The following is an 18,916-nucleotide window of genomic DNA, read 5'->3' as shown; positions in this document are numbered from 1 at the left end:
GTGGGATAGGGAGGGTGGGAGGGAGGGAGACGCAAGAGGGAAGAGATATGGGAATATATGTATATGTATAACTGATTCACTTTGTTGTAAAGCAGAAACTAACACACCATTGTAAAGCAATTATACTCCAATAAAGATGTAAAAAAAAAAAAAAGGAACAGGACGGAATCTTCAGAAGCCAAGTAAAGTTGTTGGAACTGCTGAAAGTGACTGAAAAGCTAAGAAACCCAACTGACTTGAGGGAGGAAGGGGTTTGGGCAGCACAGTAACAGCTGTTGGAAAACACCACCATTTCAACTTTGTAACCGAATGTGGGAAGACTCCCCAGTAGGCTGTTCTCCCATCCGGGGGCACAGCCGCGACTGAAGGAGATGTCTGATTTCATTCCCTGAAAGCACAATGTCTGTGGCCACCCAGAAGCTGACTATGTGCGGGATGGGAACGTGACCCCCACTCCAGGGAACCCTTCTCCTCCACGACAAGGGCAGGACAGTTTACTGTGTTTAATCCCAAAAAATATTGTCTTGAGTTTTCTCTTCCTGCATTGGCAATCTGGTTATTTCAAGGTTATAGCATGCGTCAAGACAAGGACCCATTATTTACCCAGCCACATCCCTCTGGGTCCAAAGCATAACACACACTTGAGTTTTATCTCTACTTTGGGGCCAGACTTTAGAGTCATGTTTGAATAGCAGAAGAGAGAGGAAACAAATTACCCCTACTGGTTTCTGAAGAGGTTCTACCAAACCCACAAGTTGTTGGACACCAAAGTGAAAGTCGTTTTAACATTTAGCACATTTTGATTATCTGCCAAGAACAACCTAGAAGATGACAGACTTGTGACCAAGATCAAGGGGATTAGCAGCTTCTTCGGTAGCCTCCCCCCATAAAAGGCTGGCTCGAGGTCTTCCAAACTTCTCCCAGCGTGGAAGTGGAGAGCCACAGCGATCTGCTTTGAGAGTGGAACAGGACCAGGAGATGGTCCTCCTTAAAAACTGCGCATAATCTATGCTGGCTGCATTAGGAAGTGGAAGGAAAATTCACTGCCTGAGAAAACTCTTGGTTGGGTTTATTTGTCACGAGAAGCAAAATACAGGGTGTTGCCTGGAATGGGGACATCTTGGCCACGTTATTCCGAAGAATAAGATAAATGTGAGTCCCCCATGTTCCAATTAGAAATGTTTTTCACTCTCTCGGATGGCAATGTTCCCTATTGTAGCTTACACTTCCTGGTCCTCTGAGCACTGGCTCCTAAATGCAATTCTTTGGGGAGGCCCCAGAGACAGAAGATTTGAGGTGGGGCACGGGACACCAGGGAAGTGGGGCTGGGGGACCTGGGAAAACAGGACCCCATGTGTGTGAGGTGGGGGAGACAGCAGTTAGGAGCTCCTGTGATAGGATGAGGCTGGCTTACTGTGCCGGTATCCTCTGACATCCGGTTTTCAGCTGTTTCCCGTTTTGCGGTATCGTATGCCTTTGTCATGTTCCTCCTACGCCAAACCATTTTGCAATTTTATGTCCAGTAACTCTGCCTGAGCCTTGGTGGGGTGGTGTACTGGGTAAAGAAAAAGAGACCATGTTCAAGTTTGGGGCAAAATGCAGCAGTGCATGGGCCCCAACGATGACAAAGACATTAAGGGTACTGGACAGAAGCAAGAGGAAAGGTTAGGTGACTGTCAGAAAGTATAAGCCCTCCTTCCCCATTTCTTAGAATCCTCAGAAGTATTCTGGAGAGGACTGAATTCACCAGAGAAATGTGTGATGTTGAGCCTTGGGTTATTGAAACTGGATGGTGAAGGACACGGTGGTTCTAGGGGCTGGAGGATTGCTGTCCAGGTATTCAGGAAACATGTGTGCTGCAGTTAAGAAATATTTCCGCCCTAGAAAGCCAAAGCCATAACAAAGAACCCCCTCCCCACCTTCCCGTATTTATTCCCAAAGAGGTAAAGTCTTTGCTAGCCAAAAAATTTGACTTCCTGGATTAAGTAAATTTCTGGAGGGTTCCCCACAGTTAAGGCCTTCCCAGATTTGACTCTTAAGGATATTTTTACCAATGTTTGTTTCCAACATTCCAGATTGCCTGCCTTTCCCCGAGGGCTGGGACTGTCCCTTACTCACCTGTGTGTCTCCAGCACCTAGCACAGTGCCTGGCATATGGTAGGGCTCAGTGAGTGAATCCTTAGTAACGAAAGTCCTTTGAAGATTCCAAGGGCTGCATTCGAGTGCAGGACGCCGCCTGACTGGCCAGCAGCCCGGGGGCCCATGAACAGGACTATTCCTGAGTAGTGTGGTGGAGCGTCGGGGCCTCATGAATCCATCCACAACTGTCCCATCCTACCACCTGCTATGTCTGCAGAACTGAAGCGCCGAGGTGTGACACTGCTTTAATGTTCTCATCAAGAAAATGAGGGTAAAAATGCCTTACCCGGCGGGCTTATGAAGAGGATTAAACTGGACAGAGTAACTGTCCAGGAAATTTGTTTCCCCCTCTTCCCTTCCTGTCTTGTCTAACACTTTCCTTCTGGGAACTTCCTTCCTCTTCTCTGCTGGTTTCTGGTGGGACTGTTAACCTGGTTGGCCCCAACCTGGCCAATCAGAGTGTCCCATTGTTCCAGGACCCAGTGATTGGCCCAGGGGTGAGCATGTGACCCAAGCAAGCCAATGGGAATCTTTTGAAAGGGTTGATAGAGATGCTGGGTTTCTCTCCTTCCCTGGGTCCCTGGGCTGCAGGGTGATGGAGCCATGGAGTGGGTTGTGGCCAGCATTGCCCCATGGTGCCTACTGGACATGTGGCAGATTTGAGAGATGGAGAGGCTGGGTGCTGACACATTGTTTCCACTCCTGCATCCAGCTTTGCCTGAAGCCTATGCATCTTTTGATTTCTCCATTCCATGAGTTCAATATCCTCCTACTTTCTATTAATCCAATTTTGTCACTTCTAATCCAGAGGGTCCTGATAATACTTTATCTCTGTCCTTCTTTCCTCTTTTCTTCCTTCCTCTCTCCCCCTTTCTACTCCGTTTCTCCACCCTCCTCCCATGCTTTCCTTTCTCTCAGTACCTAGCCAGGACCTCGGCTTTGTTCTTATCTTCCTGTCCATTCGTCACTTCAATGGTGTCCTCATATAACTGAGACAGTGACTCCTGCACATTTAAAAATAATAATGAAAAGATCCTTTCATGACTCACAGGCACACAGCTCTCTCAGGAGCACGATGGGCAGGGATGTTGACATTTTGGATCAGGGAATGGTTATCCTTCAGCCGCAGTCCAAGCCATACTTCACATTGCTGGCTTCGACCTCACTCATTTTTGTCTTCATGTAAATAAAAACCATTTTGTTTTCACGTATCACGAGAACCAGGCTTTGTTGATCCCCTGTCCAGGTGTGTTCTGAATGCGTCTCTAGCTCCCGCTAGTGGCTGACATGGCTAAGGGCTGAACTGGCTGGGGCTGAGCCTGTCAGGTGAGAAGTCCCACCCTGGAGATGGGGTTGAGGATGATTGAGGCCGACTGTCCCATCTCTGGGTCTGGCACCCCAGGACTCCACTGCACAATCACAGGCAAAGGATGTCATCTGCCTCCTGGGGTCTCTTGAGCAGTGGGTGGTCTTGTCTGCCAGTGGGGAGTTTGTGGCTATCGACAGCGTTGAAATATTGTTCTTAGAGGAGCGGGGATGAATTAGTCCGTTAATTTGCTCGTGGTCTAAAACCCAAGGAGCACCTGTTTGAGCCATAAGGGGCTTTTTTTTTGTGGCTGGAGGGAAGCCCAAGTTGACGGTTTGATTACAACCATCAGCAGGGGTTGTCTGGAAGCTTCATGGAGAGGAGGCAATGAATCACCACCAGGCACAGTGGCTCAGGTCCCCTGTGTAGTTATCCCCATTGCCCTCAGAGCCAATCTCTTTTTCCAGAGGGCGGTGGCTGGAAGTGGGTTAGCACAAGCCGGCTCCTTTGCTCTCCCTGGGCCAGCTAACCAGGGCTAATGATCATAATGACAACAGCTCTGCTTTGCAGCACACTTACTGTGTTCCTGCTGCGCTACATCCATTATCTCCGGCCTCCCCAACTTCTGTCGTTCAAATACCACCTTCAAGATCTTTGCTGTTTGTGGAACGCTGGTCCTGTTATTTTCTTCATTAAAAAATACAATAGTTATTTTTTTCCCCTTAAAATAAATGTACTTAAAAAGTAAACCTTCCAAATGGAAAAACATCTTCTAAATGGAAAACTAATAACACCTGCCATGAATGGGAGGAAACCATAAAAATACGATGTGAAAAATATAATTAGAGACTTCTGGTTTCTGGCCCAGCGTGTAAGAAGCTGAAAGACGCCACTCCATCCTAAGAACAGGTAAAAAGCTGAACAAACTGAAAAAGCACCGGCTCTTCCTCTATCTGTCAGAGAAGTGAGGTCACAGGGCAAACTGCTGCCCCCAAACTGGAGATACTGACAGGCAAATCCAAAGAAACACAACTTACTTGAGCAGAAACTTCCGCAGAGGCCAGCACTGGGGTCGGGAAATCTGAACTCTGGTGATTTGCTGAAGCTCAGTGTGAACAAGCCTGGGAGAGAGAAACTCCAGGAGTACCTGTGTCAGGGCCCCGACACTTGTGTGAATTTTACCTGGAGGAGCTTGGCCATGTTTCCACAGGGAGCATGGGCGGGGCAAGGGGTGGGGATCGTGGACTCACTCTGGCTTCCAGCAGGGGAGGGAAAAAGGAACCATTTTGAAATACACCAGAGCATTCAGTTCTTAATCAGGCCTGCCCTCGGGGAGAAACGAGTTCACCAGGGTCTAACCTCCTGGGGATTTACCAGCCCCTAACTGACCTGGAGGAAGGGAAATGCCCAACTCCCAGCTCACAACAGCCATTCTGTGCCACCTAAGGGGAAGAAAAAAAATCAGAAACACTTGTGAAGTTCACAGCCCAGAGGCACAGGCTCATTAAAAGACTGACACCTGAATATAGGCTAAAGGACCCTTCCCCTCCCCCAACTCCTCACCATTTTACCAAAGGCCTACTTAGAGCATGTCCTTTTAGCCACCTGGTACATCATATTCACTTATAAATAAAAAAGTTACAAGGCATGCCAGAAGACAAAAAACACAATTTGAAAAGACAGAGAAAGTATCAGAACCAGATTCAGATATGGCAGGGATACTGGAGTTATCAAACCAGGAACTGAAAACAACTATGATTAAGATGCTAAGAGATCTGATGGATAATGGAAACCGCATGTAAGAACAAATGGGCAATGTAAGTGGAGAGAAATTCTAAGAAAGTACCAAAATGAAACGCTAGAGATCAAAAACACTAAGAGAAATGAAGAATGCCTTTGACAGGCTTGCTAGTAGATTGGATATGGCTGAGAAAAGAATCTCTGAGCTTGAAGATCTCTCAACAGAAACCAGCCAAAGTTAAAAGCAAAGAGAACAAAAGATTAAAAAAAAAAAAAAAGAACAGTATATCCAAGAACTGTGGGGCTACTACCAGAGGTGTAACACACGCATAATGGGAATTCCAGAAGAAGAAAGAGAGAGAGAAACAGAAGAAATATTTAAAACAACAATGACAGACTCATCAAGAAAAAAAGGGAGAAGACTCAAATCAATAGAATTAGAAATGAAAAAGGAGAAGTAACAACTGACACTGCAGAAATACAAAAGATCATGAGAGATTACTACAAGCAACTCTATGCCAATAAAATGGACAACCTGGAAGAAATGGACAAATTCTTAGAAAGGCACAACCTGCCAAGACTGAATCAGGAAGAAATAGAAAATATGAACAGACCAATCACAAGCACTGAAATTGAAACTGTGATTAAAAATCTTCCAACAAGCAAAAGCCCAGGACCAGATGGCTTCACAGGCGAATTCTATCAAACATTTAGAGAAGAGCTATCACCTATCCTTCTCAGACTCTTCCAAAATATAGCAGAGGGAGGAACACTCCCCAACTCATTCTACGAGGCCACCATCACCCTGATACCAAAACCAGACAAGGATGTCACAAAGAAAGAAAACTACAGGCCAATATCACTGATGAACATAGATGCAAAGATCCTCAACAAAATACTAGCAAACAGAATCCAACAGCACATTAAACGGATCATACACCATGATCAAGTGGGGTTTATTCCAGGAATGCAAGGATTCTTCAATATACGCAAATCAATCAACGTGATACACCATATTAACAAATTGAAGGAGAAAAACCATATGATCATCTCAATAGATGCAGAGAAAGCTTTTGACAAAATTCAACACCCATTTATGATAAAAACCCCGCAGAAAGTAGGCATAGAGGGAACTTTCCTCAACATAATAAAGGCCATATATGACAAACCCACAGCCAACATCGTCCTCAATGGTGAAAAACTGAAAGCATTTCCACTAAGATCAGGAACAAGACAAGGTTGCCCACTCTCACCACTCTTATTCAACATAGTTTTGGAAGTTTTAGCCACAGCAATCAGAGAAGAAAAGGAAATAAAAGGAATCCAAATCGGAAAAGAAGAAGTAAAGCTGTCACTGTTTGCAGATGACATGATACTATACATAGAGAATCCTAAAGATGCTACCAGAAAACTACTAGAGCTAATCAATGAATTTGGTAAAGTAGCAGGATACAAAATTAATGCACAGAAATCTCTGGCATTCCTATACACTAAGGATGAAAAACCTGAAAGTGAAATCAAGAAAACACTCCCATTTACCCTTGCAACAAAAAGAATAAAATACCTAGGAATAAACCTACCTAAGGAGACAAAAGACCTGTATGCAGAAAATTATAAGACACTGATGAAAGAAATTAAAAATGATACAAATAGATGGAGAGATATACCATGTTCTTGGATTGGAAGAATCAACATTGTGAAAATGACTATACTACTCAAAGCAATCTACAGATTCAATGCAATCCCTATGAAACTACCACTGGCATTTTTCACAGAACTAGAACAAAAAACTTCACAATTTGTATGGAAACACAAAAGACCCCGAACACAAAAAAACCCACGCACATATGGTCACCTTGTCTTTGACAAAGGAGGCAGAAATGTACAGTGGAGAAAGGACAGCCTATTCAATAAGTGGTGCTGGGAAAACTGGACAGCTACATGTAAAAGTATGAGATTAGATCACTCCCTAACACCATACACAAAAATAAGCTCACAATGGATTAAAGACCTAAATGTAAGGCCAGAAACTATCAAACTCTTAGAGGAAAACATAGGCAGAACACTCTATGACATAAATCACAGCAAGATCCTTTTTGACCCACCTCCTAGAGAAATGGAAATAAAAACAAAAGTAAACAAATGGGACCTAATGAAACTTAAAAGCTTTTGCGCAGCAAAGGAAACCATAAACAAGACCAAAAGACAACCCTCAGAATGGGAGAAAATATTTGCAAATGAAGCAACTGACAAAGGATTAATCTCCAAAATTTATAAGCAGCTCATGCAGCTTAATAACAAAAGAACAAACAACCCAATCCAAAAATGGGCAGAAGACCTAAATAGACATTTCTCCAAAGAACATATACAGACTGCCAACAAACACATGAAAGAATGCTCAACATCACTAATCATGAGAGAAATGCAAATCAAAACTACAATGAGATATCATCTCACACCAGTCAGAATGGCCATCATCAAAAAATCTAGAAACAATAAATGCTGGAGAGGGTGTGGAGAAAAGGGAACCCTCTTACACTGTTGGTGGGAATGTAAATTGATACAGCCACTGTGGAGAACAGTATGGAGGTTCCTTAAAAAGCTACAAATAGAACTACCATATGACCCAGCAATCCCACTACTGGGCATATACCCTGAGAAAACCATAATTCAAAAAGAGTCATGTACCAAAATGTTCATTGCAGCTCTATTTACAATAGCCCAGAGATGGAAACAACCTAAGTGTCCATCATCGGATGAATGGATAAAGAAGATGTGGCACATATATACAATGGAATATTACTCAGCCATAAAAAGAGACGAAATTGAGCTATTTGTAATGAGGTGGATAGACCTAGAGTCTGTCATACAGAGTGAAGTAAGTCAGAAAGAGAGAGACAAATACCGTATGCTAACACATATATATGGAAGTTAAGAAAAAAAAAATGTCATGAAGAACCTAGGGGTGAAACAGGAATAAAGACACAGACTTACTAGAGAATGGACTTGAGGCTATGGGGAGGGGGAAGGGTAAATGGTGACAAAGCAATAAAGAGGCATGGACATGTATACACTACCAAACGTAAGGTAGATAGCTAGTGGGAAGCAGCCGCATAGCACAGGGAGATCAGCTCGGTGCTTTGTGACCGCCTGGAGGGGTGGGATAGGGAGGGTGGGAGGGAGGGTGACGCAAGCAGGAAGAGATGGGAACATATGTATATATATAACTGATTCATTTTGTTGTGAAGCTGAAACTAACACACCATTGTAAAGCAATTATGCTCCAATAAAGATGTTTAAAAAAAAAAAGTATATATTCGTATGAAAAAAATATATCCATACATATATTTCACCTGCCAAACTGGCCCATGGTAGTGAATGACAATGATTAATTAGGAGGAATACTGTTCTGCAGTTATGATGGCATGTTTATGTAACCAGTCCTGAAATCTCATGTTTTTGCTAATATAAAAATAAAAACAAATTTGTTGTAATAAAAAAAAAAAACAAAAAAACAATGACTGAGAGTTTCCCAGATTAGTTTTAGGTAACAGACTACAGATCCGGGAAACTCAGAGAACATTGAACACAGTGAAATGCCCCTAAAACTACATCTAGGCTTATCATTTTCAAACTACAGAAAAATCAAAAATAAAGAAAAAATCCTGAAAGAAGCCATAGGAAAAGACCACAGTACCTATAGAGGAGCAAAGATAAGAATTACATCCAACTTCTCCTGAAAAACTGTGCAAACACGAGAGTGAAGTGAAAGGTTTAAAGTGTTGAGAGGAACACACCCGCCAATCTACAATTCAGTCCCTGTGAAATTATCTTTCAAAAGTGAAGAGGAAGTAAAGAGTTTCTCAGAAATTGAGGGAATCCGTTGCCAGTATACCTGCTTTGCAAGAAATGTTAAAAGAAATTCTTTAAAGAGAAGGACAAAAATGTAGGTCAGAAACTCAGATCTACATAAAGAAAGAAGAGCATCAAAGAAGGCAGAGGTGAAGGTAAAATAAAACCTTTTATTTTGATTATTAATTGATCTAGAAAATAAGTTTTTTTAAAAACACAGTAGCAACAATGTATTCAAGTATGTGTATCTCTCTACATAACCTTTTGTGTGCTTATGTATAAGTGAAATGAATGACAGCAATGATACAAGGGACAGGAAGGGAGACTAACACTAGCCCCCAAGTCTGAAGAAGTGGGTGCCAGCTCAGTGCCATGTGGGCTGTCTGCCACCCCACACAGGTAGCAAGAAGCCCCCGGAGAGACGGACAGAGTTGGTCACATCATTTTCGAGCAAGAAGGGATCTTAGGGAGCCTTTTAGCTCAGCTTCCTGAGCCCTTGGTGAGGGGTGGTGCTGGCACTCCCTTCCTGGTGTGACACCGATAGACCTGCACACCCTCCAGGACCCCAAGCCCCCTGCAGCCTCCAAGCTGCTGTTCATCTCAGCCATTCTCTTCACAGAGGGGCCAACCCCGATTCAAAACACCACCATACAATTGCAGCCTTATTCCCATTATCTAAGAAATGAATATCTTGGTATATCTTTTCCAATAATAGGTTTCATTAAATTAAACCCATGGCACTTAGAGTCCCTGGAAATAGCAGGCTGATTCAGTTTGGCAGACCTGTGCTGAATTTCTTTAGAAATCATCACATTGGTTTCTGAGGCTTCTGGTGATCAAGGGCATAGGCTGCCGGGGTTTAAATCCAGGCTCTGCCACCTGTGGCTGTGTGACCATGAGCAAGTCACATCACCTCTCTGGTCTTAGCGTTCCCATCTCTATAATATGGCAACAGCAGTTCCTACCTCCCAGGATTGTTGTGAGGATTAAATAAATTCACATTAACGCTCCACAAGGTTAGCTGTAAACATGTACACACAGACTTATAGTGCAGCTCTTGTAGGAAAAGAGACGTGGCCAGGAAACTCATTGCCACCCAACAGGATGCAGGGAAAGTGTTCATTTCTTTAAAGTTGAGAGCAGGAGGAAGCTGCCCTAGACCCTCTCCCCTCTCCTTGCTTTGTTTTGTCTGTCAAGCAGAGGCCTCCTTTCCACTCTATTTCTTAACTGAGTAAACTTCATGATTCTAAACGCAAACACACCCAGAGCAGCACAAACAAGCACTGTTCTCTGCACACACAGCTTCCAGGAGAGCAAGATGAGTGACGGGTTGGCTGCTGAGAGACAGAGACGGAGCCCGAGCAGCTGCTGCTTTTTGCCAAAAGGCCCTGCAGGTTCGACCCATTTGCTCCTTCTTTGTCAGATTGTTCATTCACTCATTCATTCATTGACTCATTCATCCATTTATTCATTCATTTATTCAAATATTTGGTTTCCTGTTTCATGGGCTGGGATTTTGGCCCCTCATTCTCACTAATCTGTTAACTCCTTGATATCTTCAAACGGGTATTTTAAAATTTTTGTCCAGATTTTATTATTTTTAAAATTTTCTATTTCTTTCATTTCTTCTCATATTTTATTTATTTTATTTTACTTTTGGCTGCATTGGGTCTTTGTTGCTGTGCACAGGCTTTCTCTAGTTGTGGCGAGTGGGGGCTACTCTTTGTTGCGGTGTGCAGGCTTCTCATTGTGGTGGCTTCTCTTGTTGTGGAGCACGGGCTCTAGGTGCGTGGGCTTCAGGAGTTGTGGCACGTGGGCTCAGTAGTTGCCATGCGAGGGCTCTAGAGCGCAGGCTCAGTAGTTGTGGCGCATGGGGCTTAGCTGCTCCGCAGCATGTGGGGTTTTCCCGGACCGGGGCTCAAACCCATTTCCCCTGCATTGGCAGGTGGATTCTTAACCACTGCGCCACCAGGGAAGTGCCAGATTTTGTTATTTTTTAAATGAGAGGATTGGTTCAGAGACCCTAGCCTGCCATTGTTGGAAGGAGAACTTTCCCCAAACTACGTACGTGAAAACTTGGAAGCACCTTAAACCAAACAATGGGGGTCCATTATGGTATATCCAGGTAAATGGAATAATACACTGCCACTAAAAGTGTTAAAATATGTTATTATTATGCTAAAATACTAAAAATAAAATTTTGAAGAAAAATCAGAGTATAAGTTTTTTATATTATCCCCATTTTTTGCAAAAATAAAATGTCTGTCTGAGCATAGATGGCTAGGAAGAAAGAGATCAAACTATTTATAGTGGTTACGGCTCAACAGCTGGGTTTCTTCTCCATGTGCTTCTATAAATCCTAAATTTTATGCCTAGAGAATATATTACTTCTATAGTCAGAAAAATTAGGAAGAAATATTTACCTTTGCTTCAGACATGCAGAATTGCTGGGTTATATCGTGCCCCTGTGTCCTTGGTCGTTTCAAACCAAGAAGCTTTGTAAACCTGATTTTCTCTGAGTCTGGGGGGAGGTGAGGAGGGCGCTGGCTGTGTCTCCTGGATGTTTTGCTTGCTGTTAAATGTCTTATCCTATCTCTGTCTCATCAGTACCTCTTGGTGAGCACTTACTGACAAGTCATTGCGTGCTAATCACCACACTAAATGGAGCCAGTTATGAAATGTTTGTGCTGGATGGGAGCTGAGATACTGTAACTAGAAGAAGCCTTTGGCATGAGACACCCAAGCCCCAGCTGGGCTGCTCTAGATGGCGTGTGTGTGTGTGTGTGTGTGTGTGTGCGTGCGTGCGTGTGTGTGTGTGTGTCTGTGTGTGTGTGTGTGTGTGTGTGTGTTCGTTCAGGGGGAATTCCACCCGTCCCTGAGGTCCCCCATCCTCTCCCCAGCAGGTGGCTTCTGGGGCAGGCTTGTGGGGCCCAATGTCTGTAGAACATCCTATGAACACAGATGCTCTGGGCTTCTCCCTGTGGAGGTGGGGCTCACCCCCCCGCCCCCCCCTACTTACTAGGTGAGGGCACCATGTTCTCTTCACAGCACACTGTTCAAAACCCTCCATGCTGCCCCGCCCGTGGCCCTGCCCACCAGGCCCCTCCATGTGGCCCTTGACGCCCCATGCCTTGTCAGTCATTCTGTCCTTCAGATGTACCCTGGCCCTTCCTGGCACAGGGCATCCTATGTCACAACTTCTCCCTCTGCTGGGTCACCCCTTTCCACTTATCTGCTCCCTTCACCTGCCCACCCCTCCACTCTCCTCTGAGATGCCCCACTCGGTGAAGTCACCACGTTCACTCTTCGCAGCATCACGCAAAAGGGGCACCGTGACTCACCCGTGTGGGGAGAGCCCCCGGCATCCTCAGGGCCTCGTCTCAAGCTCCTGGCCTCTCCGTGTCGTGTCCCGTTTTACTAACGGGGGCGGCCCACGGGGGTCTCAGGAGAAGAGTCACTCTAGGAAGGAGCTCAGAAGGCTGGCTGGTGGGTGTGAAACGCAGGCACGTAGCCGTCACCTGGAGCTGGTTACTGTCACAGCGTCAGGGCAGGGCTTGCCCGCCATCTACATCCAGGCCTCCTCGCCACTCCTGAAAGCTCTGATTTCCGGTTCAAGGCTTCCTTGCCCTGAAAAGGAAATGCAGCCCTGCAGCCTCTGCAGCCTGGCCCCTTGAACTCGCCCTCCTACTCGCCTTCTCTGCAGACATTGCCTCAGATGCCGACTCACTTCCCTCCTCTCGATTCCGACCCCAACAGAGAGGCTGGTCACTGGCTTTCTCCATCCATTTCTGGGGTGTTGCCCCAGCAGGAAGGAGTGGTTTCCTGTTCACATCCTGTGCTTTGGGCCTTGTGAAATCCTGGTGGACAGCGACGCCCAGCAGGGCTGAGTGTGCCTGACGGCTGCCGTGGTCCAGCTCACCCGTCCTGAGAATGAAACACTGAGAAAGGGTGTCGCCCCAGTGGGTCAGGCCAAACCAGTAGTTATCACAGCCCGGGGCCTGGGGACCACGGGTCCGCTGTGCAGCCATTTGGCTGATGGTAAACGTTTACTACACAGTGCAGAAGCCATTTAGCACCTTTGAAGAAATTGGAAATGTGTGTTTCATGTGTGGTGGTGCTGAAAATTGAGAATAATGACAGAATTATTAACAACAGGCTTCCCGGGCTTGGACTCTTAATTGCCTGTGGTCTGTAACGCTGACAAGCGCTGCAGAATCCAAACGTGAAATACTTAGTCTTGGGAGCCTGAGAGAATGGCTCCTAATTCTTTTGTTTATTGGTTGTGAGAACTGCTTTGGGGGTAGAGAGATGTTGCAAAAGCAAGAAAGAGCATAGAGCTCAGAGTCAAGGGGCCGGGGTTCCCACCCTGATTCTGCTCTCAGGAAGCAAGGTAAACTGATGCGGGCAAACGCACTCTGTGCAACAATGCATCTTGCAGGGTTCTGCCACGGCTCTGTAGGCAGCTGGGCTGGGGAGAGGCTAAGCTAAGGTTGAGCAGCGGGCTTTCCTGCGGGACTTCTCAGAGCCTTTAACAGCATTGTAATGGCAGGTGATATTTATTAAGCACTTACTCTGAGCCATCACAGTGCTAACAGCTTTGCACCTGGCCTCATTTTTATCCTCATTAACAGGTAGGAGAGGAGAAGCTGGGGCTTAGAGATTACACAGAACTTCCCTCCTGTTCACAGAGCTAGTGAGTGGAAGTGTCTGGTCTTTACCTTGGGTCTTTCTGACCAGAGAGCCTGGGCTCTAACCATTATACCTCTGTCTCTCTATCCTGTCCAGAGAACCCTGGGGGGAACCTTTAAATCATGTAGTTCAGTGCTCCCATTTTCCAGATCAGAAGATGGAGGCTGCTCTAGGCCTCCGAGAGGATGAACTGCAGGGCTCCTCTCCTCCGTCCTCCACGGTGCCCACATCCCTCTTTCTTTGGTGCTCCCGTGGGGCCCCATGGAGTAGGAGGGGGAGGGCATCTGGGCCATCTGCACAGGTGTTGGTAGAACGTGCCCTCAGGTGCCTTACTGCCTGGCTCCACCCCCTGTGCTGTGCAGCTCTGAGCGGCTTACTTAACTCTCTGTGCCCTAACGCCAGCGTCTGTAATAGTGCCCCTGACTCACAGGCTTGAGGTTGATAACAGAGTTAAGATGTGAAATGGGGAAAAGTCATAGCTGCAGGGCCAGTGACTTTCCCAACCCACCTGTGGCCTAGAACCTGCCCTACTCAAGGGATGGGTCAGCCAGGCGGCTCCTGCCAAGGGAGGAATAAAACTGGCAACGACTTCTTCCTAGAAGGAAACAAAAGCTTGTGTGAGACTGGAAAATAAGGCATGTCAGTGAGTGGCCAGCAGATGGCAGAAGCAAGCCAGCAAAGGGAGCCTCTGCCCCGCCTGCTGGCAGCAGCTGCCTTGGAAAAATCCCGTGGTGTTTGCTTGTTGTATTAAGAGATCTCCAGTGTGAGAGCCATCCTTCATCCCGAGCAGGATTCTAAACAAACAGCATTGGCTTTGTGGCCGGCACCAAGGACCCCTGGGCTCCCGTGTACTCCCAGTGGGCACCGATGCCCACTTGCTCCCAAAAGTCGGCCCCCCGCAGAGAGGACTGACCGTTCTCTCTGCTCCTTGACCGCAGAGAACATTCCTACTGGTGCAGCAAGGCTCAGAGAGATGCTGCCTTTAAACAGGGGCTCTTGACAGTGCTTCCATGAGGCCCGTCCCGCTCCTGTGGTTGACCAGTCACTCACCAACACGGATTTATGGGCCTCAGCTGTGTGCCTGGGCCTCTTCCAGGTCTGGAATGCAGCATGACCAGCACACACCAGCTCCATGACCGCCAGGAAGCTCACATTCCAGGAGCAGGGAAAGAAAATAACTAGCAAGGAGTTAAGGTAAAGTGGGATCCCGCAAGGCACAAGAAAGAAAACCGCGTTAGTGAAGGTGAAGAGGGTGTCGGGTGGGATTTATTTGGGGCACCACGTTAGGGAGGGCGGCCGGGGAAGGAAGGCTGAGACCTGAGTGGCCAGAAGGAGCCGCCGCCCGGGGAGCTGGGGGCTCCCAGGCAGAGGGGGCAGCTGGCTTGACTCTGGAGGCGGGATGGGCTTGGGTGTTCAGACCAGAGGGGAGGCCAGTGTGGCTAAGCAGCAGACACTGGGGGGAGGGGAGGGGAGGACGGGGGTGGCAGGGGCCCAGGCACCTGCAGGGAGGGTCAGGGGTGGGAATTCCACCTGCAGAGAATGTGAAATTGTCCAAATGGTTCAACCTGACTGGCTCTGTGCAGTTCCCTGAGAATCCGGTTCTGACCCTCGCAGACCCTCTCATTCCGCCGGCCCCTCCCTCCAGTGGATCAGGCTGCCCAGGCATCTGGAAATATCTTCAAGTCTTCAAGCGGCTCCTCGCTATGTCTTGCTGACATCATTTCCAGCGGTCTCCTGTGGGTGGCTGCCCCCTCTCTCACCTGCACATCTGGCTCTCGCCTCCCCACCAACCCCCCTTTCAGCCCCAGGTCTAGGGAGGCCCGGAGCAGTTTCCTGGGGCCTCTTGGGGGTGCTCAGGCCAGGCGGAGCCGGCGCCAGAGGCCTCCATCCTCCCTTCTCCAGTCTGACACGTTCCTCTCCCGGCGCTTTAAAGCCGAGACGTGGTCTCCACATCTGAGAAAACAGTTCAACTGACAATTCCTCGCAGACTCTGGTTCAAATCCTTATTAGGCTGTTCAGTGAGAGGGGATTTCACTTCCTTCCAGGGGCCTTCGTTTCTGCCAGTTCCCAGGCCTCCCCTCAAGGCCTTGCCCATCCTGTCCTCCTGCAGTCGCCTGATGTGGCCAGGGAAGCAGCCGGGGGTCCTGGCAGCCTCTGGGGAAAGTGGGACCCGTGCAGTAGGGCTGAGGGTTGGGAGTCCCAGAATGGGGCCCAGGGGAGGGTGGGGTGGGGACCCAGAAGTGACCAGCAGGTAGTAACTGAGGGGTCCTTGGAGAATGTGTTCTGGTGACACGGCCGTGGAACGCCTGCCTCCTGTCTGTGCTCTGGACATGCACAGAGCAGTACCTGTAAGCACGCGTCCATACATATGGACACACATGTATATACTTACACATACACACACAGACCTACGCATAGACATACACATACACACACACGTGGACACACACGTACATGTATGCCTACATGTACACACAGATACACACATACTCCCAGATATGTGTATACCTACATGTACACATACGGATGCATATATAAACAATGTAGATATATACCTACATAAATCATCCAGCCTGGGTCCAAACCCAGTTCACTGAGGTCGGCAGGGCCTTTGGGGAGCTGCCTGCCCGCTCTGGGCTTAGTTCTCATCTGCAGCGGGACAGGGTGACGGTGCATTTTCAATGAGAAGATGCATGTGGCACACGTTCCCAGTGGAGACACGGCCACAGCATCCAAAGGGCAAGGGCTGCAGGTCCCTGTACCCGGGGAGCACAGGCGCACCTGCTGCAGGCGACCAGGCATTGTGACCCTGGCTCGTGCCTTTGGGGCACACTTCGAACACGAGACTTCCTGGGGGCGCACACGGCCCGCTGCACAAAACAGTGGATTTGAGGACAAACCGAAACAAACTTTCCAACGGAACCCGGGGCTCTGCCTGTCCTGTCTGAAATCTGTCCCACTTAGGGAGGCACAGTCCAGCCACCAAAAGCCCTCAAGGTGAGTGAATCCCCAGTGTGAATTTCTCAAGGAACTTTCAAAAGGTCCAGTTAGTATTCCTCTCCACACCTTAACCCCTCTCCTGGCTTTCCCCTCCCCCACGCTCTCTTACCGGTGCCTTTTCCAGGGACTTCCTCTTCCCCAAACTCTCTGGCTGAGGCATCCTCAGGGGTCCTTGTCCTGCTTTCTGCTCCACGTTTTCCTCCTGCCTCGTCCCTCCTCCCGGTGATGTCACACCAGCCTGGGCTGGCGTGGGGATGAGGTGGATGTGGGGAAAACAGCAGAGGGGCTGTTTTCTTGAGCAGGTAAGGGGAAGAGGAAGGCTGGTCCCTCCCCCCGTGGTCAGAGTCGTCCCCGTGACACACAGTTATTGCTCAAGGAACTTTGGGGAGACGAGACCAAGTACTGAGCCCCTCACCACACACACTTCCATGACCTGAATACTCACCTTAACGACTTGTCAAAATATCCCCCGAATTCATTCACAGAATAAAACTTCCCTGAGATGGATCTGTGAGGATGCGCAGTGGAAAGCATGGCGCGGGTGTGAGGCCGGATGCAGGCCGGGTGCAGGCGGGCGAGCGCTGCCAGTGCACCTGGCTCTCCTCCCATCAGGCCTCACACACAGGCTGCGCAGGCAGGTGTGTGTGTTATACCTCCACCTCCCGGGCTGAGCCCTCCGTGGTGCCCTGCTTGCTCCTGCAGGGCGCTGGGGGTACTCCCAACCGCGCTCTAACTTAGGGAGAGCCTATCTTCAATCTGTGTCTGCATTTGTGGGGTTATGTTTTATACCTGCCCCTTGCAGTGTAGAAAGCAAATAGATTTCGAATCTGATTCTGTTCAGTGCAGTTAAATACTGCATGTAAACATTCCCCTCCATGAGTTCATTCGGTGTGGACTAATTAGAAAGTAGGCGTTTTACATACTTGCATTATGCAAAAATCCTTAGTGTGTTGTTATATAGGTGTTTTGGAGTGTTTCAGTGATACCTGGAAAACTGGTTGGGGGTTTTGGACGGTCTGGGAATGTGTTATTGTTTTTTCCCATTTCACATAATGGGATATGAGCTTCCGATGAAAATTTGCTCTGCAAAGCATTTCCAGGAATTGATAATACATGGATAATGGGGGTTGCCTGCATTTTACTTGATCTGCACTGCTGGTCGGGGGTCGTTCTCACACCACTGGCCGAAGCCAAACAGACTGAGAGTCAGGGAGAGAACAGGGGTTGACACAATGAATCCCTACCTCTTTTTGTCATTAACAAGAAAATTAATAAGTGCCTCAAAGAACCCTGCTGGGTGAGCAGCTGATGAAAATGCTCTCTTAGGGGCTCCCCTGCGAGTTGTCTGGTAGTGGCTCCCCTGCCACTACAGCAGGGGAGGGGACTTTGCAGCCACGCTGCAGCTGGACGCTGGTCCAACTGAGGGCTCTGCCAGGCCGGGATGCAGAGCCCTGCCTCTCATGGTGCCAGGCGTGGGGTGAGCTGAGCCTGTAATTAGTTAGAGCTGCAGCTGATTGATTTTCTCAAGGCTGGCACTCACCTCGGGGCCTGGGAGGCCCGGGGGGGTTCTGTTGTGCCAATGTGCAGCCTGGCTGCCCGTGTGCCAACTGCCGCTGGGATTTCACTGCAGCCTTTCCTGCAGCAAACCAGGGATGGCCTCAGCCCCGCCTGTCACCGTGGCATGGACTGTGTGAGCCCGCTGCACCTGGCGGCCGAAACAGCCCGGATTCTGCCGGAAGATGCTTGTGGCCTGAAAGCTCACTTTGCCGTCACTCTACCCTGAGACGCAGCTTCTGTGCTGGCAGGATTCACGCAAACAGAAGTTGCTCTGCTCTTTCCTCCTCGGGCCTCCACTGCTGCCATCTGCCAGGGAGAGCCACTTGGTGATACTGTTAATTAAAACCATGGCACTCGGGGGCAGGAAACACGCTTAAAACTCTGAAGCCATTTTTCCCTAATAGAAATCTTATTGTGGAGGTGTTTGTGGAGGTCGGGCTGACCAGGAAAACCTGCCAGCCTCAGATGAACTCCAACAGCTTTACCTAATTTACTCACCTGGGGGCCTGGAGGCAGAGCGGGGAGAAGGGCCTGCCATCGGCAATGGATCAGGGCGGCCACCCTCACCTCTCACCCTAGATTCTGTCCTGGGACTGGGAGATGGGAGGAAAGAGCCAGGCTTTCGTGGAGGAA

At 48.1% G+C, this 18,916-nt stretch overlaps 1 protein-coding gene across 1 annotated transcript in view; it reads right to left on the bottom strand.

Annotated features, from left to right (window-relative positions):
- The window catches only part of CDH26 (cadherin 26), a 55,722-nt gene extending 42,657 nt beyond the window's left edge, over window positions 1-13,065 (bottom strand). Inside the window, 1 exon segment of the mRNA XM_060032887.2 lies at window positions 12,730-13,065. Coding sequence (XP_059888870.2) covers window positions 12,730-13,065 — 336 coding nt within the window.
- Between the last annotated feature and the right edge of the window lie 5,851 nt (window positions 13,066-18,916).

The sequence above is a fragment of the Delphinus delphis genome, chromosome 15 (genome assembly GCF_949987515.2).
Source record: "Delphinus delphis chromosome 15, mDelDel1.2, whole genome shotgun sequence".
In the NCBI taxonomy this organism is placed as follows: Eukaryota; Metazoa; Chordata; class Mammalia; order Artiodactyla; family Delphinidae; genus Delphinus; species Delphinus delphis.
Note: the sequence above shows the minus strand (reverse complement) of the source record. Positions and strands in the feature narration are given on the sequence as shown.